Below are 22,170 nucleotides of genomic sequence, written 5' to 3' on the forward strand. Positions count from 1 at the left end.
TACTGCTACAGGAAAGCATGTGAGCTCAAATGCATTCCTGGAAAATACTGTGAGCTGTAAACTGCCTGAAGAGTACGAAACGAATTGCAAAAGCTTGCCCCTTGCTGATGCACGGCCCTAAGTCAGTCGCTCTCGGGTTCAAACGTTCAGATTCCAAACGTCTACTTCGTTTGTTCCCCCTTTGTGGTTTAATTGCTTGAACACGTCAGGGTCTTTTTCACGTGAATGCTTGGGGACTGGCCATTGCCAGGTGCCTGCCCGTAGCGAGCCAGCACTTCCATTATTTACTGTGCCAAACTATGATTCGTTTGCCTCAAACTTGAAACCGCGAAGCAAAGGCGATGCAACCAAGCTAAGTGTGTTCAAAATGTTTAGAAGTGTCAGCGGCTCTTTTTACAAATGTTAACTTAATGACTTCCATATTAATAAGCTACACTTCTACAGTGTCCAGCCTGAATGAGCCTTCTCGGAAAAGCATGTTGATGGTCTTAAGGAGTTCAGCGGGATCCACTGGCTTAGCATAGGAAACATCCAGTCACTGCACTGGCATTTAAAAAGGAGAGGCATAGCCATTCTTTACAGTACAGTGATGCTATAATTTGAGCTGAGCAGTCAAGAATGAAGAGTATGAGCCAATTTGACTGTTTTAATGAAGTAAATGTCTTGTACATGCTGCATGGATAATAATACTTTTAATGGAAGGTTGAGAAAGGCAAAGATACATTTCTACATCCCTTCTTTAGCACCCAGCTAATTATGACTTAATGAAGTAATTGCTTCCTTCAATGATTTTAACGGTGGGGTTTTCGGGGGAAGAGGGGAAATGTTTTTCTTCTTCTTTTCTTTCTTTTTTTTTTTTTTTAAACAAAAGGATCACATTTGACAAATAACTGTTCTGCAGGATATAGTTCCAGTTATAAACAATCTTCTAACTCTCTGAAAATGAAAAACAGTCTATGACAGAATGCAAGATCAAAGTCAAAAGCAATTCCAATTCATAAAATTAAGAATCTATGACACTGATAAATTATCACAGAAATGGTTGCAGCTTCTTTCAGCGGGGCAAGGGATCTGGATTAGCACAGTATTTACTTTGGATTTGAGCCCAGCTTTACTGTAGGAAGATTTATTATAAATATGAAAGGGATATTTTCTTTCATATAGCAAAAATATTACTGGAAATAATTTCAGTAATACAACTGAAGTGTTTTGTTATAAATTGTTAAATTAAATCACTACAAGAAATCGTTTCTCACAAGGGAAATTAATGAAACTGTTCTGATTACCAGAACTGGTCAGTCTAACAGCATTTTCATGTTTCAGAACTTAAAAAACGGCATCAGTGGAAAAAATTAAAGAATTCACTTATATTGGAATCTATATGCCTATTACTTCTCAGGTGCCACTTAGTGCTGTGGAGACATCATTTAAAGCTATGAAAAATATCTTGAGCAGGAATGATCACCACGTATCAAAAACCGCTGGGGCAAGAAATAGCTCTGTTTGCACAAGTGTCAGTTCTGCAAAGGACTAGAGCATGTGCTCAGCTTTAAACATTCAAGTAATCTCTTCCACATTCAAAAATATGAATTTAATTCTACAGAAGCATTGATCTCCCACATACTTTAATGTTGAATATTGAAATATTTCATTAAAATGTCTGATATTAACTGCTGTGAGCAGTTAAACTGAGCAAAGCTTCCAAACAGAATTTGATTATCAGTCTGTATGAGCTGAGGGTAAAAATGAAGCAAACGTTGCGGCAGATCCTCTCAGGCAAGTTCAGGAGTGGTGGCTTCCGGAGGGGACTGCAGCCATCCCTAGCTGCACTGACAATGTGACCAGTTGGATGCCTTACTCTGGGGCCTGCACATCCAATTATTGATTTATTTCCAAAATAGAAACTAATCCCAATGATCCTAATGTTCCCTTCCCCACCTTCCCCAAGCTGTCTTGATGTCGTTGGGCCAACTCTCTATAGACTTGCAGTCTATAGACTCATCTAAATGAATGATTTTCTCAAACATCACATAATTCTGGTTAGGTGGGCCCTTGGGAGGTCATCTAGTCCAATCTGCTGTTCAAAACAAGGTCAACACTGAATTTAGCCTTCTCCACTCTATAATCCATTAATATGTGATCCCAGCTCCTGATTTCATGCCCTTGCTTTCTCTTTGGGCAAGTCTCTGTTTACTCAACACAGAATATGGGAAGAAAACCTGTGCCCCGCTAACATACTGGAAATGTGTTGAGTATATCAATAAAGTAGCAGGAAAAGAGGAGAAAGTGACATAACTTGTTAAGATTTATACAAAGCTCCTGGCAAGATTGCTCACTAGGGACTGCTAAGAAAATAATGTCATCGTGAGTAAGAAGAAAACTGCTGCCATACATCAAAAGCTGGCTAAAAGAATTAAGAAAAGGCAAAATACTATGTCAGGCCTAATAATTTCACCTGAAACACGGTAGTGAGAAATTAGAGAGGCATTTGAGCATGAGAAAGAGACTGGAGAGACAGAAAATAACTCTCTTAATAATGAAGATAATGAGGGAAGCCTTGAGTTAGGGATGGTGATCTGAAACTTCTGCTTTCTGTTTCTCTATTAAAAGAGGAGGAGGAGATTCAGTAAAATCAGCAACTTAAAATTCATAAAGAAAATACACGATGCATAAAGGGAATATAGAAGCTGTTTGCTGTTTCAGGATGGCTGTTGAAGTCAAGGATTCAGCATGATTTAAAGCAGATCATATTGCCATGTGGATAATAACACTATTCAGAGTTCCAAGTTAACCTGAAGCTGATGTTAGATTTAAAAGCTTTTTATTCATGGTGGTATAAGCACCAAACTACAAAAAGCTCACAGATGGTCAGAAGGGGGACAGACAGCTTGAAAAATGCTGAATGCAGAATTTTTTGTGCCTTTCTCTAGTACGTATGATAGCGATCAAAGTCAGATTATCAATTTGTCTAGTCCAGTACGGCTTTATCCATAGCCTACTGAAGTCAGAGCAGCTTAGCAGATGGTGAAGAGACTTAATATACGTCTAATGTCACATCTGCGGAGCATGTGTCACAGAATGAACTATTGGTCTGAAGCTTACTCCTTGCAGACAGGCACCTCCATTACATAAGTTTTGCCATAACAAAATTCTTACCCAGAAGTGAAGGACAAAATGACATGGTGTCTGAACTGCATTCTCAACTTAAATAATGCAACTTCAGTAATGCAAAACTAGTATTTGTGAATATCATTATTCAGAATTACTCATTAATTGTAAAGTTTACTTAAGTTTTTTATAGTCAAATATACATGCAATATGTGTTTTAGCTGGCATGACTATGTTCATAGGTACGCTGGTACTTAGGTGCAGAAACTCATAAAACAATAACACTCTGTTGTAAGCTTTTTTGATAGGTGATGGTATGCTTCTACCTCTCTCTCTCTCTTTTGAGAGAGAGAGAGGGAGAGATTTGTTTTTGCATGTGTGCTCCTCATCCTATTACTGGTGCATTTCAGTGTTGCTATATTATAAACAGAAATTCTCTTATTCATCATTTTTTATCATTCTAATTTTAGAATTTATTATATAGCCAGGAGGGAGAAAAAAAAAATCAATAACACCTGACCTGAATGAGCCAGTTATTATGCACAGGAAATCACTGAAGTGAGCATTTTTTTTTTTTATCAAGTTGAAAATCTAACTTTGAAAATAAGTTTTAAAATGTTCATCCAAACCCGTCATGATTACTTATGAATAACGGATGCATCTGAAGAAAACAGGTCTGCTTTCAAAGCAATTTCCCATAGAAAAAGGTGATAAAATTAGTCAGATAATGTATCTATACTACAATATATCTACTCAGCCTTAGAAGATATCTTTACAGAACTTGACTGAGTCACCAAGTTTGATGGTGCAGTCTGATTTGCAACGCCACCTGTGTTACACTTGCTCTATTATATAAGGACTGTCAATTCAGCACATTTCAGGAACACTAAACGCACTCAAAAAAGAAGGAACATTGTCTTTTCCAGTCCCTCTTCCTCAAAGACGTATTTTTGCAGAGGTTCTCTCGAGCAGCTTTCCATTTACAAATACCAGCTCATTCTTGCTGAGGTTTCTCTCCTACATTCACCACTGCTGCAACTACTTGCAATCAGTAGAACTTGCCTGTAAGTAGGAGAGTTTCATCACACAAAAAACAACTCTACAAAATGCAAGATCTTATATGCTCTCTCTCTCAAATTGTCATCTTACACGTCTTATCTATATTCCAACAAAAAAGAGAACTCGTGGAAAACATTTACGCTTCATAAACACTCACAAAACAGAAAGCCAGAAAAGTTCTATATTTACCAGTTAACTTTAGCAAATAAATTATCACGTAAACCTGTAAAAGTTGATGGATTTTAGAAATAGATTTTTCTGAGGCGATGTGAAATGCTAATAGAACCATAAACATTCACAGGCAAAATGTAATCTAGTGGAAGAGTATAAAGATTTAATGCAATTGCTTGCAAAAGAATCACGGATTTGACAACAATCACCCTGCTAAATAAATACTTACCATACTCATTATCATAAAAAATGATGAATTTTTGCCAGGCGTATTCCGTGACCACCCTCAAAATGACATCGTTTAAGTAGACAGGGGGACGGACAGAGAGCGTGTAGTCGTCGTTGCGGTTGCTCCGTGTGAGCCCGCAGCCGCTCCTTGGCGTTCCTGCTGTCGAGCGCTGGATGAAGAGGTGAGGGATGTGCATGGCATCTGCTAGCGACTGCAGGGATCCGGCTGACGTGCAACCAATGGAGCTGACAAGTGCCAGGATGCCTTGGTTCATAAGGTCGCAGGCTGTAAGAAAGCACAGTGATATTCAAGATGACAAGGGCAGTTCAGTATATGCAGTCTATTTTTCTGTTGAAATTCAGACACTGGGAATTGAAACACAACAGTTCCAATCAAGTGAGACGTGGATAAAATTTTGCGCACTGAGTTACTTGGACCTTAATTCATGAAAGTCAGAAGTCTTCTCTATTTGTTTTGAGTTGTCTTACAGTGAAAGCTGAGAGACTGCCTCTTCCAACCTGCTCAGAAATGAGTTATTGCCTGAAAATGGAACCTACCCCTAGGCCTTCTGAGGGTCCTCAGGGAGAGCAAAAATGTATTCCAATCACTGAACTAACGACTTCCTGAGGAGAGGAACATTCTTCAAAGTCTAGCACACCAGCTCCATGAAGAATATCTTTGCATCATACACAGAAGCCTTGAAAAAATTACAGCTCAGGCTTGCTGTCAACTTTTGAAGACAACTGAATATAATTATGTACATCAACTCGTCCAAGCTAAAATTGAATTGCTTTCGGATTCCCAGACATACGTGCAACAATCTTATGTAACGTATCCTTTTGGGGAGGGGGAAAGAAAACAAATCTTAAAAATAGCAAGATGCTTTCAAAATCTAGTGAACAATTCATGTATATTTTCTCTCCTCACTTCTATAAGAGAGGCATGGAGATGTTCATGCAAAAAATAACACCCCGTAACTAATGGTCGAGTTAATGAAGACAGAGCTACAGTAGACATCCTGAAGTACTACACATGTGACATCCACAGTAATAACAGGTGTTTATCATGATTAATGTTAATGCAATCAATAAATATCAAAATAATTAATAACGATGAGGTCTGTAATTCTGAAACATTACCTTGTGAAATAAAGCAGAGTCAAGTGTTTATGTTGGGTTCCTAATGGAATTGAGAGCTCAAATAAAGAAACAACACAAGCCTGTTGCAAAATTCCCTAGAGTGCGCTCAAGGCCAAATTTTGAAATACTCAGTTTGTCACTGGCAAAACTACACGCACAGTTAACCTGCATTTACACATGCAAATTAGGTAATGGGACAGTAACATGCAATATGTGTTTATATATGCGTATCTAATACTTAACTCTGCAACTACTTATTTTACAAGAATATTATGTGTGCGCAACAGGTGCGGGCAAAAGCAAGAAACCCACATGTGAGAAAATATTCCCTTAAAAACATGAAAACATCTCTTATTGCCAGACCTGTTGTCTCATATCATATGGCTCTTACTCACAATGAGTAATATTTTACTCTGCAAATGCTTATTGACTTCAACAGGAATATTTACAGTGTGACAGATGAGTTACCACAATGAGGCCCAAGTGGAGCTTGCTACAGTTTGGCTATTCTATGGAGAGCATCAATTTAGAGTGCCACGTTCTTATAAAGCTAGTATACATCTCTAGTTAAGATACGGAGATCTAAAACACCCTAGGACTGAGTCTCAGCATCCAAAGTCCAAGCTGTCCATTATGTCCAAGCCTGGGAGCAGGCCTGGAAACAGACCTGGGAACACTCTTGAATTCCTTTATCCAGGTAAGTATGGCAGAACTAGCCTTTCCGTACAGCAGTTTCAAAATCTTTTAGCTTAGGAAAATGCTTTCCTTCATATATGCTCTGCACGTGACTCAGCTTTAGAGCTGGCTGCTGGGCTTCACATTAAATGCAACACATACTCCGTATTTCAGCGCTATCTTTTTTCAGGATAGAGAACGCACTGTACCAATTACCAATGATATTGCAAGTATCGCAGGAGTTTCTTAGATCCAGAATATTTTAAAACAGTCCTATTAGCTTTATCTCTTATACCGCTTGTTTACGTTCTTCTTGATCCTTACCTTCAACAAAAACAAAAGGCAAGTCAGTTTTTTTGCTAGTTCCTGAATCTCTTTCCTGATGCAGTTCTGAGTACTGCAATACCTAGGCTGTGTACCCTGATGAGAATGCTATTGCTTGGCAGAGAAACTACCTCTATTGATACACAGATCTACCCATCAACAGAGGTCTATAGCTACCTGTATGTCAATATATATACCTAGATACCAACAGATGTAACTGTAACATAAAACCAATGTCAGGTTTTGCAAAAGCATGCGTAAAGCTTAATTAAATCCTTTTCCTAGTGATCCAAATCTTGCAACTGTATCTTATCAACTGACTAAAAGCTCTAGTCCAAACACACTTGAAATCCTCCTTTTATTCCTGCTTGAGCCTTAAATATCAAGTCTATATTTCATCTCATCGTTGTGGGGGAAAGACACTGCATGTACACACACATTTATATAAAAGGACTTAAATAGTACCTTGCTTTTCAAAACTTTACTTCAATTTGAATTGCTATGACCATCTTAGAGATTGTATTTTCAACCTGATACTTATTTAGTCTACTGCCAATATGATCAACCTTATTAATTTGCCATCTATAAAAGACACAAAAATATTGCTGCATCTTTTATGACCCCGTTCAGTACAGTAGAAATATCAAATTCAGATGGACTTGAACACAGTTCAATTGCAAGTTTGACATAGAGGGAACGAAGAATTAGTAATAATGTTTATGAAACATAAGAGTTGTCCAGACGTTAATTCTCCCTCATTACCACCACAGAGCAGATGCTACTTGAAAACGCATCTTCACCAGCTACATGAATAAAATCAATAACAAAATTTCTCACGCTGTGTAGAGAGAATATCAGGAATGTCTATGTTATAAGATAATTTTAAATGTCTCTCAAATTTGTGTATATACATACAGCCATTATCTCAGGTATAACACACAGAAGTGCATGCACATAGCCTTGCATCTAACTCTTCAGGTTATTTCATGTTTCTCAAAACACAAAGTCACTAAAGTTCCAGCACTGGTGTGCCGACCACCAGTGAAAAGCAATCTTTTAGAGTCAAATCTTTTTTAAGCTAGAGCTTGGCATAACATCTAAATAAAGTAAAAACAAAAAAATCCCCTAATTTTGCCTTCAGTGTGCTATTTTCTAAAATAAAGTGCATAGCCACTGCAATCTGAAATAAATAATTTATGTCTAGGCTATCAGCTTGTATAAGCACTTCCAGCAAAGCAGAATTTAAATGGCTATGGTTACAAATCTGTCTTTAAAATGTGTTCTCTATAAAACTGAAACAATGGTAGGTCCTTAAATAACTACTAGTTGCTGTAATTCAGCAGAAAATGTCCATAACTAACAGTAAGTTTAAAAACAGATACAGGAATAAATAAGAAGCAAAAAAAAGGTCTACTGAGATTTAAGTACTGGCACTTTCCTAAACATTTTCCCCTGTTTTTTCTTACTAATAAATGATAACAAATTGTACTCATACACCATAAACTCATGAGCACAGGTGAAAGCATGAGGATAAGATCACAATCCTCCCATAACAGCGTAATTTTGTTCCCATTTAAATTAAACTGTATCAGACCAATTCTTAACATTAGTTTTCCGAAAATGATAAGTATTGGGCACAATAAGTGGGTAGTAACTCTTCAAATAATCTGAGGTGCATTTCATAGTCTCCTCGCCTTTTTTTTTTTTTTTTTTTTTTTTTTTTTTTTAAAAAAATATCTTCTCTGATTTAGAAACTATGTGCACTCCTTCCAGAACAGTATGGTAGCTTAACTTCATCCTTAGCATATTCAGTGAACAGAAACTACAGCTAAACAATAAGGCAAGGTCCCAAAGTCCTGGTGCCAAGGGCTGCCCCACCGTGGGGCTGACCACGGCTTGTACAGCCCAGTGTCACTCCCCAGGATGCCCCTTTTCAAGCTGGCCATCTCTTGGGGTCCATAAGATCCACCACAGGTTGCCCGGAAGAATCCTCAGATTTGTTCCACACTCCAGGAAAAATAGCCAAGCACCTACAACTCAGGCAGACAGACAAGTCTAGCCTGTAAAAACCTCCAAGTTTTTCCCCTTAATGGTACATTACAGATGAGGAAAATATTTATTAATGCATTCTGACAATTGACCCTTCCATCACCCTATTTATACTTATCTACACCCAGGTTGTAATAAATTGGTGATTAAAGGGGCAAAATACAACATAACAGGGGACTTGAACACCTAATAAATGGATATTAGGCACTCAGAACTTCTAGGTAGCTTTAAAAATACAAAAAAAAAAAAAAAAAAAAAAAAAAGATTTCTTGTTTGCTTTGAGAAACATTCTGCTGACTGCTCTACAAATCCATTCTTAACTTGCGAATGCTGATGAGGACTGAGGAATATTAGCATGCAAATTCCACCTTACAAAGACTAAAGACTACGGGTAAAGGCTGGGTATCTTTCACTGAGACATTACCCTCCCTCTGGTCAAGTGGCCACACTAAGGATGAAGCAATTTTCTGTCTTCGTCACCTTTTAAATAACAGTCCCAATACGCTTATGACCTCAGTACAGAGAGGAAGTGTATTCACATAAAAGAGAAACATGAAAACCTAAAAGAATTTTAAATAGATGAAATGCAGTTTTTCTTTCATTGGTGTTCATAATCTTGGATGCAAGGAGTAAGGATAAAATGCAATTATGAGGCCTGTGATCAAGTAAGCCTGGTCTCAAATTCTCAATAAATCTTTCTAGTCGCTTTGGATAGCACTTCTGCTCTTGCAAATTATCCTTCCTTCATAACACAACGATTCATCCCAGACTTAGAACTGAATTATTTCAAGATGAGTGACAGCACATTTTTAATATAGCCTGAAAACTATTCAGGAGGAAATAAGGGTAAGATGTGGGAAAGAGTATTACTGACTGGATTTTAAAGAATGTTCTCCTCTGAAATGCAGATAACGGAGTCTCTCCAAATCCATTCCTGTTCATGTTTTTGACCTGGTTATGGAAAGCCACCTCATTTACATATTTGCTGTAAACATTAACCAGTCTTTCCATCCTCCACTACATTATACACAACTCAGACAGATAACAGTATTTTAAATTCACTTGTAATTAACCTTTAAGGGATTTTAGTTTGTCCTGACCATAAAACAAACCTGCTTGAGTCTTAACAGCTGTGCTTTCTAAGCCTTGGGAATTCTTTCTTTGGGAGAAATAATCCAAACTTCTAATATCTGAAGAATAAACTCTAGGAATAAAAAAATACTACCATAGAGCATCTGCACCTCTGTTGCACAATTGCCCCACAACCACTTTCAAATGTTTTTAATTAACAAGTCTTTTTTGGAGGGTCTTTTTTTTGGGGGGGGGGGGGGGGAGGCGAGGGGGGTCAGATTTCTTCCCATATACAGGTTTTGCCAATTATAGTAGATAGTAAGCCCATCCCATTAATAATTCATCTGAGCCTTGAAAAATAAAGCAGAAAGCTCGCAAGTTCAGAGAGAGTTATAAAGGCCACTTTACAAAATCTACCAAACAGTACTAGACAAGTTCTCTTTTTGGACAAAAGTTCGTATTTATTTATTTATTTATTTTCCCTCCAAGTCAGGTTGCTGCTCTTCTGATCTATTCTACAGAGGCACACAGCGAGCATCTTCCTCGCCAAATCACACCACGCCAGGGGAGAAATGGCAGTAAGCCTTCCAGCGCCTGGAATCTGGGTTCGTCTGGTATTGAAGTCGTAGCACTCTGGTTTTGGCTTGCAGGAGTAATGGTTACTAACTTTTTGAGACTCTCTGAACTCCTTTGAAATGCATTTAAAAACAGTATCTCAAAAAAGTAACACAGCCACGAGTCCTCAATTGAAGCATGGCTTTAGTCACCATCTCCTCTACCTCTACGTGAACGTGAGTATGCTCCTAATAGATACCATACTAATATACGCCATAACGTCTTTACAGCCCCTGCAATTAGGGATATACGGTTGAGCGGTCAAGAGAAGCCACGGTGCTGATGGTCCATGAACAAGAGAAGGTCAGCACTGTCATTAGCAACGCTCAAGACACAGAATTAACACTTAGATTTAGGGTGACTTCCCCACCTCTCCCGAGGACGACAGTCTATGAAGTTAAAGCAGCCCACTGGAAACAGGAAAACTAGGGAAGCGTGGATCTAGATTTACAAGAACGGCTCCAAGATCCTCTGTTTTTTGATGTCGATCAAACCCTCGCTGACACAAGCCAAACTTCAGCCACCACTAGCATCCTTGCTTAGTGTTGCATATGCAATTTTTGTTCATCCATTAAACAAAATGAAAACTTTTCATTCATGTGCAATGAAAAATGATAGATTAGATTTGATTGCCTATTTAATGATGAAGCATACATTACTTTAGACTACTGTCTAACTTCTTCCATCCTTTACTTTGTTCATCTTTGCCCTTACACTGCTGCAGAATCTTTTCATTTCTCTTACTAACACTGTCTGAGAAGTTATTAACAGTGAATACTGTCTGATACACTTATTAATAGCTAGCTTGCCTGCTGCATAGCAGCAATTATATGGAAACAAGAAGGCTGATTCTTCAAGCAGCTTTATATAGGATTAATGACAGTTTTATCAAAAGATAACGCCCTGTTAAAATCAGAGGGCTCTGCTCCAGTTATGTGATCTTTGAATGTCAGTACGGAAGTATTGAGAAAACAGAAAAAAACAACAAAAAAAGCACGTTTAAACCATAAGCATTAACAATTCTCATTTTACAGACCGACCACAAAACAAGCCAGGGCAACATCCTTATTAAGAGAAGAAAACATCAAACTTGACAGCATTTGACAAAAATTACACTTTCTTTGCCACCTAGTCAGGCAATTTTTCCTTCCAGCCTTTTCGTTTCGAATCCAACCTCTCCTTCCTATCAGTTTTTTCTTCCCTTGAGTATTCCAAAGTATTTGTTTTTGTCTGTCCATTGCCCGTTCTCCCTCTGCTCCAGCCAACCAAGGCAACCCGCTCTTCCTCTTCCTCCTCCTCATTTTCCCTCTCCACCTATTTCACCCCATCTCCTCCAATGTCAAGGAACAACCAAATCTGGAGGACTTGGCACTGCACAGAGAATCTGAAGGCTCACAGTCTGGTCCCGCATCTGCCATTACTTTTTTGCATGACTAAATTTTGGATGAGTAATCTGATTTCTCTTACGCTTTGGGGATTATGATACTTTTACAACTTTGCATTACTCGCCTTGCCAGAAGTTCCTTTACATCCCTTCTCCTTTCTGAATGCTAATGTTTCACAGCTCCCCTTTCTTGCCCAAACCATTAGTATGGAGACAACAAGCTTTGCTGGAGAGAGGCACTGTGCAACACAATACCACAACCTAGTTCAGGGCAGACAAAAGAACATGCAGCTGGTAGCATTAGTTTAATTGGCACCCCTACTATGGAAAGATCTGCCTGTGCCGCCCTGGATGAGTTTGGCATTCTCCCAAGCATAGATATTACTGAATACTGCTCAAAATAAGACCATCCCCAAAGGAAAAAATATCCACGAACAGCGATCTGGGAGAGCTTCCTTTCCTACAGTGCAAACACCAAATGTTCTGAGTGTGTTCGGCTAGGGGGCCAGTACCCTTTCTTTCTTTCTTTCTTTCCTCTTTTTTTTTTTTTTTTTAATAAATGGCATTGCAGTGAGAGAAAAGTGTTTCCGTAAGCCAAAAAACTGTACACATTAATTTCATTTTCAAAGAGGCAGTTCTACTAGACAAGTGAAATGAGCAGAGCAATTTGAACAGCAAACAATCCTAAGGCCAGAGCTTGCATTTGCCGTGAAAGAGGGAAGCAGGCTCTACGTCAAGATTAAAGGGCCTTGTACGTGAATAAAAAGAATGCAAGGCAGACAGGACATCAATTGCAAAAAAATACATGGGTGTGAAAAACCTGAGAAGTCTGTAGTTCAGAATATCCGTTCCATTCGCAACTTAGCTACTGAAGAAAACGTTAGACGAGTCAGAACAACTATCACCGTTATTTGCTAAGAATAGACATTGTGCTTATTTCGCTAACTGACAAACAAAATAACAATCATGATAGAATAAAAATATCAACTACCTTTTATAGAGCGCTTTTTATTTGTAGCTCTGAAAATGCTTTACAAAGAAACTCAGCATCTTCATCTCTATTTCACAGAAGGAAAAGCAGATGTGCCAAAGGGAATTGCTTGCCCAAGGTCAGACAGCAAACCAAGCAAGTTGTTTTCCATGAGCCAAGCTAAAATATGCACAAAGACTGAAAACAAAAATCTTTTGTTGGAGCTCTTCACAGTTTGTTTTAAGCATTAGTGCATAAGTGAAAGCAGTTTATTTTCTGAGCCTAATTACTAAGCTTTATGAAGAGGAAAGATTTGAAAGGCAAGGCAGTGTGGCCTACGACAACAGGATTAAGTAGAGAGCTTTCCAGATGTGCAGTGACCCCAGAGCAGGCGCGCTGCTGATTACGAGAGACAGAAGGCATGTGCCACAATATTTAAGACAAACATGTTTGTAACGGAGAGCAAGCGCGGGAAATAAAAGCAGAGCTGTAGGCGGGGGACAAAGTCCTGGAGGATAACCTAGAACGCCAGCCACGAAGTGAAGTCTTGAAGAGCAAAGGGATATAACTACAGCTTTGAAGTCATAGGGAAGGACGCTAAATGTTATCCAGTAAGCAATAAGGTAGGGAGATTTGCAGTTGGGAAGTAATAAATCCATTTAGACATCAAGGAGGAGGATGTAGGCTGCTGCAATGCAGGAGGAATGGAAGAGAATAGAAGGTACAGCAGGGAGGCCAGAGACAGCGATACTGTAACAGTCAAAGTGGTAAATAGCCAATGCATTGACGAATGTGTCAGTTAAAAGGGCATCGAGGAAAAAAATCAACTTGGTGCACGTTACAGACAAAGCAGCAGCAGGGTTTGGCAGCAGCCTCGAAGTGTGAGGAGAAGGAGAAAAGAGACAAAACGTGCCGAAGTCTGAGATGCTATTTTAGCTCTCCTGCTTCAGGAATAATGGCGCAGTGTTTCTTTGGTGCCAGTTGCAACCTTTTACTGAGATTGCTTTGACTTTAATGGTTGCAAGAGATGCCAGGAAAAGAAGGCAATGCAGGTTTTCTTTTCCCTTGACTTTTCCCAATGTCATTAAAAGAAAAAAAAACTGCATAATTCTGACACGGAAAATATACATTTACAATAGAGAACATTTGGGTAGCGCTAAACACTTAACCTTAACTGGAACAGCAGCAGTTGATCTAAACTATATATACCACAGTACAACAGGAGTGCCAGGAGATGTGAAATCCTTCACTGGCAACGAAGAGGCACGCATCCAACAGAATATGTAGCTGACCGCTATCAGAAAACAACGGGCACAAAATCCCACTGACTCAGAGGCAAAGCTTCCCTTTGGCTGAAAGTAGCATTTCAGAGCTGTATCTCTCCCTGACCAATGTAAAACCATGTGGGGCAGGAAAAACTAGAGGTCTCAACTTTCAAAACTGGCACCGAGTTACTACACAGACTCTAGAGTGCAAACGAGGCATTTGTAGTAGCACCACTACATGGACTTTAAATGCTCGGTTCACTTGCTCACTTCTCCATCAAATGGAAGTTATGATTTTCCCTATAACTCTCTCAAAAAACTTTTAATTGCTATCAGTCTTAAGCGCCAGTACTCACTGTGTGACTTTGGATACCAGTAACTTTACTCCTTCATTGCAGCCTTTAAAATCTGGGTGCAGTATTTCTAGGGGCAACTGACTGCCACAATTTTCTTCCCTTTCTCCTGATCTTTCATTAAATGCACTGCTACAATAGTTGCATACAATGACAGTACTGCGTCCACTACAGGATTCAATTTTCTTGTCACGTCCACTCATTTTGCACGGCTATCACTTCACCAGTTTCAAGGGAGTTGCTCTGTCACCACTCGGGTGCAAACGAAAGGAGAATCTGGCTTCTTGTCTACACTGAAAGCTACCGGTTGTGGGCTACAAACCTCCTCTTTACTTTCAGCCCGCTTTCTCTACGCAGTCTCTCCGGTGAGGCACCAAACAGGAGGATGGTCGTTTCAGTTGTTAAGTACCTCTGGTGCAAGACTCCTCTATGCTAAGGTCTAGTAAGAAGACCTGTGCCCATGTGGTAAAAGCCATCGTTTTGCTCTCACACATACATAGCTTGCAGGGGTGCCCTAAAACTGGCACTAAACCATAGTACTATGTACCACCATCTGGTACGTAGTACCATTGATGTCATGCTATCGGGGAGCAAAATGACAAAATAGAGCAAGTTATTCCCGTTTTACAATTATAGATGAAGTACATAATAGATTAAACAGCACACGTGAAAAGCTGGACGTTCAAAATATCAGTCTTTTTTTTTTTTTTTTTCTTCTTCTTCTTCTTCCACGCAGTGCCAGCTCAGGTAAGCAGCCAGGGTCTGGTCAGCGTGCGTGCAAGTGTCACTCTGAATGCCTATGTCTGCTATTTGGCTCCTTCACGCACAACAGAAAAGATGCTGAAGTTTCAGAAAGGTTTCTCTAGCACTGAATAAAGCAAAGTTTCCTTAGTAATGCGAGCACCGGTAAGGGCGTTGTAGCAGTGCCTACGCTGTCTTTCTGCCGCTGGGCAGGTCTGTTCAAAGAAGAGGTGCTGCGTCTGTTTCCCACTGCATCCGATTGCGTGCTGCAAGAGGCATTTGAAGGCAAAAACGAGGAAGGTCAGTTTTCAGAAATTTAATTACAGCTGACTAGCTGCCAAGAGGAAATAATTTAAAAATGCACTGTAATGCATGAGTCTGCACAATTCTGGTACATCATTCTGTAGTCTATACGTCCATTTCTGCGGAACTTGTACAAAACAGCAGGCTTAAACTTAGTAAATAGCCCAAATCCGATCTCTTCTCACTGATTCTGAAAGCGTGAACATTTCTGACTTTTCACAGAGTTGTACCTGACCTCTCCCTGTGAATTACTGAGAAGAGAGCCAACTACACGTTGACATCTTTCAATTTCCATACAATCAATTATTTCCATTATTCCAGGGGAATTTCAGACTGCTGTATACTAAAGCACTGCTAGCTAGCCTGCAATTTTCTCCCATTCCCCCCTCCCCGCCTTGCTGCTCTCACTATCAACTTATTTTTAATACAAACACGGCCAATACTGCCAGATCCTTTTTAAGAGTTTGATCCACACATTTTCTTACTTGGTGCATCTGTAGCACACGCACAAATACATATGTATATACCCAGAAAACACCACATTGACTCTACCCTCCTTCTCCCTGTGCACAGCAGTACTCTGTAACAAGCTGTGCGGGCCAAACAGAAAAACGAAAGAAAAAGGCAGGCTTCGACGGTAAGAACGTGGTCTCTTCCTCCCAGCTTCCATAATTTATGGAAGCCGCCTGCCTTTCTAAGCTTTTAAGTCTTTCAACTGCAGAAAGAGTCTAAGATCAGTCCTTTGTAAGGCTTCAATTAACACAGGCATAGATTTAGTGTTAGTGCAAGAGATGACCCCAAATCCAGCGATTTCCTCCCCACACTAGCAAATGAAAACCCCTTCTAGCCTGAAATCGACATTTGAAGGAGCACCGCTCTCATTCCCTATTATTTCGTATGACGGCAGATGAGCAATGTCAGACACCACAGAAGAAGATGATCTGACAGTCCTTATAGATGTTTCAAACTTCTGTGCACATTACCACGCTCCACAAAGAAATAAATAAAAGAGGAGACAGAGGAGGGAGAAATAATCCTCTTACTCTCCGTATGAGCATCATTCCTAGAACAAAAAAAAAAAAAAAAAAAAAAAAAAGGAGGTAAAATTCGGGGTCTTAAAATACAGAATGGCAAAAAGTTGGCCTAGCATCTTCGTGCACATTTAAGATTTGGAAACAACAGAAACTGGCAAAGTATATTTGAATTAGAAAAACAAACAAACATCCAGCCCTATCCACAGTCTTTATCCTGTTAAAAAAGAACAAGGCCCTGGAAAGGCCTGCCTTAAAGCAATTTTCCCAGCAGCTCAACTGCTTCAACAATTTCTTCCAGTAGGAAGCTCTTTTCTCCTTTTCTTTTTCAGACTTGATCACTTTATTGTTCTGGACTGCTTGGTACAAATTAGCACTTAAGACACTCTGAGCTAATAAGTTTTTGACAGACATCTAAAATTGCAACTACAGCTACAGCGCACACCTGGGAACACCTCCCAGGTCTGGCATCATCCGCATGCTTTATCCCAACTCCGCCTTGGGAGGTCTCGTCTGCCCCAAACGGCATCTCTCTTTGAAGGCGGTGCAGGCATGCAGACTTGAAGATATCTCTACGGTGTGTTTTCGTGCAGTGGAGCAACCCCTGCCACAGTTTCACTGTACAATGCATGCGTTAAACCTTACTTTTCACGTTTGCCGCGAGAAGAAATAGCGACATAGCTGTTCCCTGCACATACGGGGCCATCTGCAGCGAAGCCCTCCGTTCAGCTCACACCGGGGAGCCCAGAAGGTTTCTCCCTCCGCATTTCCACACACGAATTTGCAGGAAGGTTTCCAAGTCTGCCCCCAGGAACAGAGGTTTGCTGATTTCACGGGAGAACAGCGGAAGATGGCCATAAAAGCTTTTATGAGACGAGAGCACAAGTCAGAGGGCTGCACACCTCGAGTCACCCTCATGCTTTCGCTGCTCCAGGATCTGATTCAGCTATTTCTCAAAACAACAAATATGTTATTCAGGCCCTGGCTAGCCACGAGACACGATCCCGAGTCGAGCTTTATAATCATGCATAACACCAGATGCTCCTGTATCATATCTCCATCAGCTAAAGGGGAGTTTTCTTTACATAAAAATTTTTTATACCTGCAAGTATAACAGAAATAGAAACTCCTTCTGGCTGCAGGGTACGTAAACTGTCCACTGCCCTTGTTTACTGTCTCTTTGCTGTTAATAGGAGTTGGCACAGGCTCAGGGACTCACACCAGCACATCTTGCTGCAGAGCTAGGGACTACTATTATTTGTAAAGTGCCTTCATGAAGAAGGACTGTAACATGTAACATTATTTCAGTGGACTGATACCATTGTTTTATTTTTAATAGATACAACTGCAAAGGGAATTGTTAACAGCACTGGTGTTATGAAAAATAGATTAGACAAAATAATACAATTTATAGAGAACGCTGCTCACATGAAAAATGCTAAAATTAAAAGGGCATCTCTTTTAAAATACAAGATATTCCTATGACTTTCGTACAGTTTGAATAGAGCAGATTAGCAATTCTCTGAATGCAAAACCTGACAACTGACAAGCGAGGGGTTTTTTAAATAGGATGTCCTTGCAATGTTAAGCAAGCCAGGACAAACTAGATCAGAGAAACACTCACCTAAAGAGAGAATCTGGCATTTGGGAGGCAGATATCCATTTGAAAGAAAAATTAACTGTTAGCTTGGAAAGACTACTTTTTTCCCCCCTACTTTACCATTAGTTACACAAAGCAATGGTTTTTTCCCCATATCACTTAGAACAATAGTCAAAAAGAACACTACTTATTTAGTTTTACTGTTTTCATCTCTTAACCTTCTATCTACAATACCATTTGGGTTTTTCTGAGGCTGCTGTGAACTGATAATGGTCAAAGACATACCGTAAAGTCTGAAAATTTAAACCAACTGAAGATTGGGCCTTACGCACTGAAACAAGCCAGCACATGCCTAAAGCAATTAGGAGGGAAAAAATTCCAAGCAGCCACACTGTAGTATTACGTTTACTTTATAGGCCACACGTCTACATTTTAGTAAATAGAGCATTAAACAAAGAAGGTCCATTACAGTTCATCGCATTATGAATTATATTGATTCAGGTCAATTAGTACAGATGCATATTAGGCTATATGACAGAAATCAGAATTGAAACTACAAGCTTTGACTTCATTTTTTTAGGAAATCTTCTATCACTACTACTAGAGTTGTTCCAGGAAGGGTAGGTAAGACACTCAGCACAGATAAGCCACTGTAGTATTTAAACTATCACTTCATAGAAGCAGTCTTTTAGAAGACTTGAGTCAGGACTTTGTCTTAATTCTCACCAGCAGCTGTCTCAGCAAGTAGAGGTCACCAGTTTTTCATCCAGAAGGCTGCCGATGCCTTCAAATTCCAGAACTAAGCAGGTGAGCGTGAATCTGGGCTCACAAAACCTTCTCCTTACCCACCTGCTCTGCCACAGCGCTGAATTATTTCCTTTTATCTGATTCAGCTCCTCACTACCCAAAAATACTACCCAGATGCAGATATTCATTGAAAGTCTATAGTGCTGGGAGAGGTGTTTGTTTATTTTTTTTTATTTATTTTTTTTTTCCAGACTAGCTGGAAAACACAATTTCTGTTGCCCTGAAATCATTTGCAATTTGTTTTGCTTGCAAGAGACCTTCAGCTTGTGAGTAACGGCCACTTTTAATCAGAGCATCGGTGATTAAAGCAAGCATGCAGGCTATGGGACATTTAGATCTGGCATTCTTCTTTCCTTATTGCTGAGACCTCACATGGCCCAGTGCAAGGGAGCCCAAGGCCACTTCTCCAGCCATTTCACTTCGCATAAGCTACCCAATATTTAATGGAGCGAAGTCTGGGATCTAGGGGTGCAGCGGCCCCATATTCTCCCACCAGACCCTGTCTTACAGCCTGGTAACTATAGGCTGAAATCTTTTGTGGTGGAAACGAGCATGCATTTCCTGACTGCATGCGCAGATCATTCAGTTGGCACCTAAAAGGAGAATATCTCCTCCCTAAGGACATCTGTGAATCTAGACTCTCACCCCATTTGTTGCTTACAAAATCTTCAGACGAACCATCTTGCTTCAGGTAGGACAGATGCTTCTTATCTGTAAGAATAAAGGCTTGGGGTGCGCAGGCATGTGTGTGAGCGTGTTCTCCCTCTCTTTTCAGCAGCCAAACTAAAAAGCCTAATCGCATACAGGCATGAAATCCACATCCTCCAAGTCGTTTTTAGTAGACCGCTGAGAAGGTATGTGGAACATGCATCCAGCAAGCATTTTAATGAATCAAATGAAAGGAATTAAAATTGTCCCGCTCCTTCTAAAGGGCAATCAATAAGGCAATCGAGTGATATAGGGTAAATGCACAGCACTACTGTTACATGTATATACTTCATCTTACCCTGCCGTGACCTGCAAGAATAGCAAGGTAGCTTGCTTATCCTTCTTTACTGCAGGTGGTCACAGAGTATTTGACAAGTCATAAATTCCCAGCCCAGTCCCCAGTAACCACTCTCTGTGCCACAGGCTCATAATCTTCCCTTCATGTGTTAATGAGATGTCCCTCCGAAATCCATGCACATAAAAGACAGAATCTGCCCAATCCAGCAACAGAAAGACAAGAACTCTATAGTGATGCCTTACCTGGATATTGAACGATAAACGTGTATTGTTTAATTTAATTTAGGGTGAATGACTTTACAAAATTAAAATAAACACACCAGAGGTTTTGATTTTTAACTTTTTTTTTTTTTTTTTTTTTTAAAAACATCAGAGAAAATAATACTGATAAGCCTTTGTCCAAGAAGGCTCACTTTGTTCAGTGTTACTCAAGACTTTTTTTCTTAAACCTGCCAGGCAAACAGGAAATAGAAAAAAGATCATAAAATGTCTGAACATAAAGAAACTAAAAATAAATAATGCTCCGATTACAACTGAAATCAAACTCTTCAGATCTTTTGCTCCTATCTCAAATATTTTCTTACAGAAATTAGAAAGATTTCTCTCCATATTAAAAAAAACAACAAATACCCAACAAACTCCATAGTAGGCACCTACAGAGATGCATCCAGCATTTCCTCTGACTCCACTTCTATTTCATTCTTTTCTGAAGTTTCTTGGCTGTACTAGCTTATGAGACAGATGTGCTATTAAACAGGGACCACAAAAGAGCTCACACAGCATTCTTCATGAGACAGTGATCACAGGTATTAAACTTAGGGTCATACAGGTAACTGTTTACCTCACGCGCACGTATTTTGAGATTTCAGTAAACTTGACTGCTTTGCCGCTGAACAAATCTGAGATGCCTAAAAGCTCTGCAATCAGAACCATTAAAAACACAAAAAAAGAAAAATGACAACCTTCAAATCTTGTCTGTATTTTGTAAAAGAGTGCAAGCGGAAGTATCAGTATATATTTATTTCTGTAGAACGGAACTGCTCTAACAGGAAAGAATAAAAGAGGGTCATCCCTGGAATGTAGGATGGACAGCGGTAATTATCTAGAATAATTTAGATGATTTTCGTGGCACTCTTCTGGGATAAAGGGGAATCAAATGTTCAAGCTGCTGATCCAAACCACTGCAAATAGGGATAGGAAGCCAATCCTACAATCTCTTGCCACCTCTACCTGCCTGGTTACTTAGTCCATTGTGGACCTATCTAAATATTCCCGAATAAATTCTGCTGGAGCGTGCAAAATAGCTCCATTTTTACATGTAATGCAAAAATGGTGTGATAAGAGAGTGTTTTTTAAACATATGCATCTAAACAACTTCAAGAGGCTAAGAGAAACAGGCAATGAAAAATACAGAGTAGGGAAGAGACCGTTTAATCCTCTCCCTTCGGCATACGTAGAGATGCTTTGGAGGAATCAATATCTTCAGGTTTATGAGAAAAGCAAGCAAGGAGGCCCAAATTTCAAGGCCTTTATAGAAACAGCCTTCCTGGTAGCTCCACCAAGAAAATGTTAACATCACCAGCTACCTCAGAGTCCTCACATTCACCAGATATCCTGGAAATAGGGAGCTGCTTGAGTCATCAGCTGGCAAGTACGAAGAAGCTGTTAAATAACCTCCCCCCTCCAACACACACACGTGCACAAGATAATATTCACTGCTGACCAGGAACGACACGAAATAGGTCTTCTGTCGCTAAGCTATAAACTATTTTTGGTGCTCCAGAGAAATGACATGCAAAGGTGATCTCACTGCGTAACAGCCCTCCACAGAGCAAACGGAGATAATAACTATTCCTGCTCACTGGCCATGGAGGGACTGGTCATGATATACAAGCCTAACTTCAGAAACAAGATTTTCTCTGGGGGAAATAGTGACTGATGTTTGACTGCAAGCACTATGGCAGCATTATCATAGTGAAAGCAAACAGCAGAGATACTACAGAGATACCCTCCAAAAGAGCTCACAACGCCACGCTGATTTTTTAGTTTATTTAAAGGAAAGAGGAAGAAGAAACTGGGGGTTGGGGGAGGAAACATGTAAATGCGTATTAGTTACAATTGCTTTGTTGGCTCATCTGGGCAAAAATAGCATCTTATGGGAATGGTTATTGGCCTGAGCACAGGCCAATCAATCCGTTATAATTTAGGTGCAAGCTGCTCTGGATAGAGTCATTAGTTCCTTACTATGTTGCATTTGCCAGTGTAAGAGAT

General features: G+C 39.8%; 1 protein-coding gene across 2 annotated transcripts in view; it reads right to left on the reverse strand.

Annotated features, from left to right (window-relative positions):
* GRID2 (glutamate ionotropic receptor delta type subunit 2) overlaps positions 1-22,170 on the reverse strand; it is a 692,796-nt gene that overhangs the window by 286,800 nt on the left and 383,826 nt on the right. The window contains exon 3 of one of the 2 annotated variants that reach the window (XM_062575021.1): positions 4,568-4,852. The exons of the other annotated variant lie outside the window; for it this stretch is intronic. Within the exon in view, the coding sequence (XP_062431005.1) occupies positions 4,568-4,852 (285 nt within the window). The remainder of the gene's footprint in view (positions 1-4,567; positions 4,853-22,170) is intronic. 2 annotated transcript variants of the gene reach the window in all.

This window comes from Rhea pennata, chromosome 4, assembly GCF_028389875.1.
Source record: "Rhea pennata isolate bPtePen1 chromosome 4, bPtePen1.pri, whole genome shotgun sequence".
Classification (NCBI taxonomy): domain Eukaryota; kingdom Metazoa; phylum Chordata; class Aves; order Rheiformes; family Rheidae; genus Rhea; species Rhea pennata.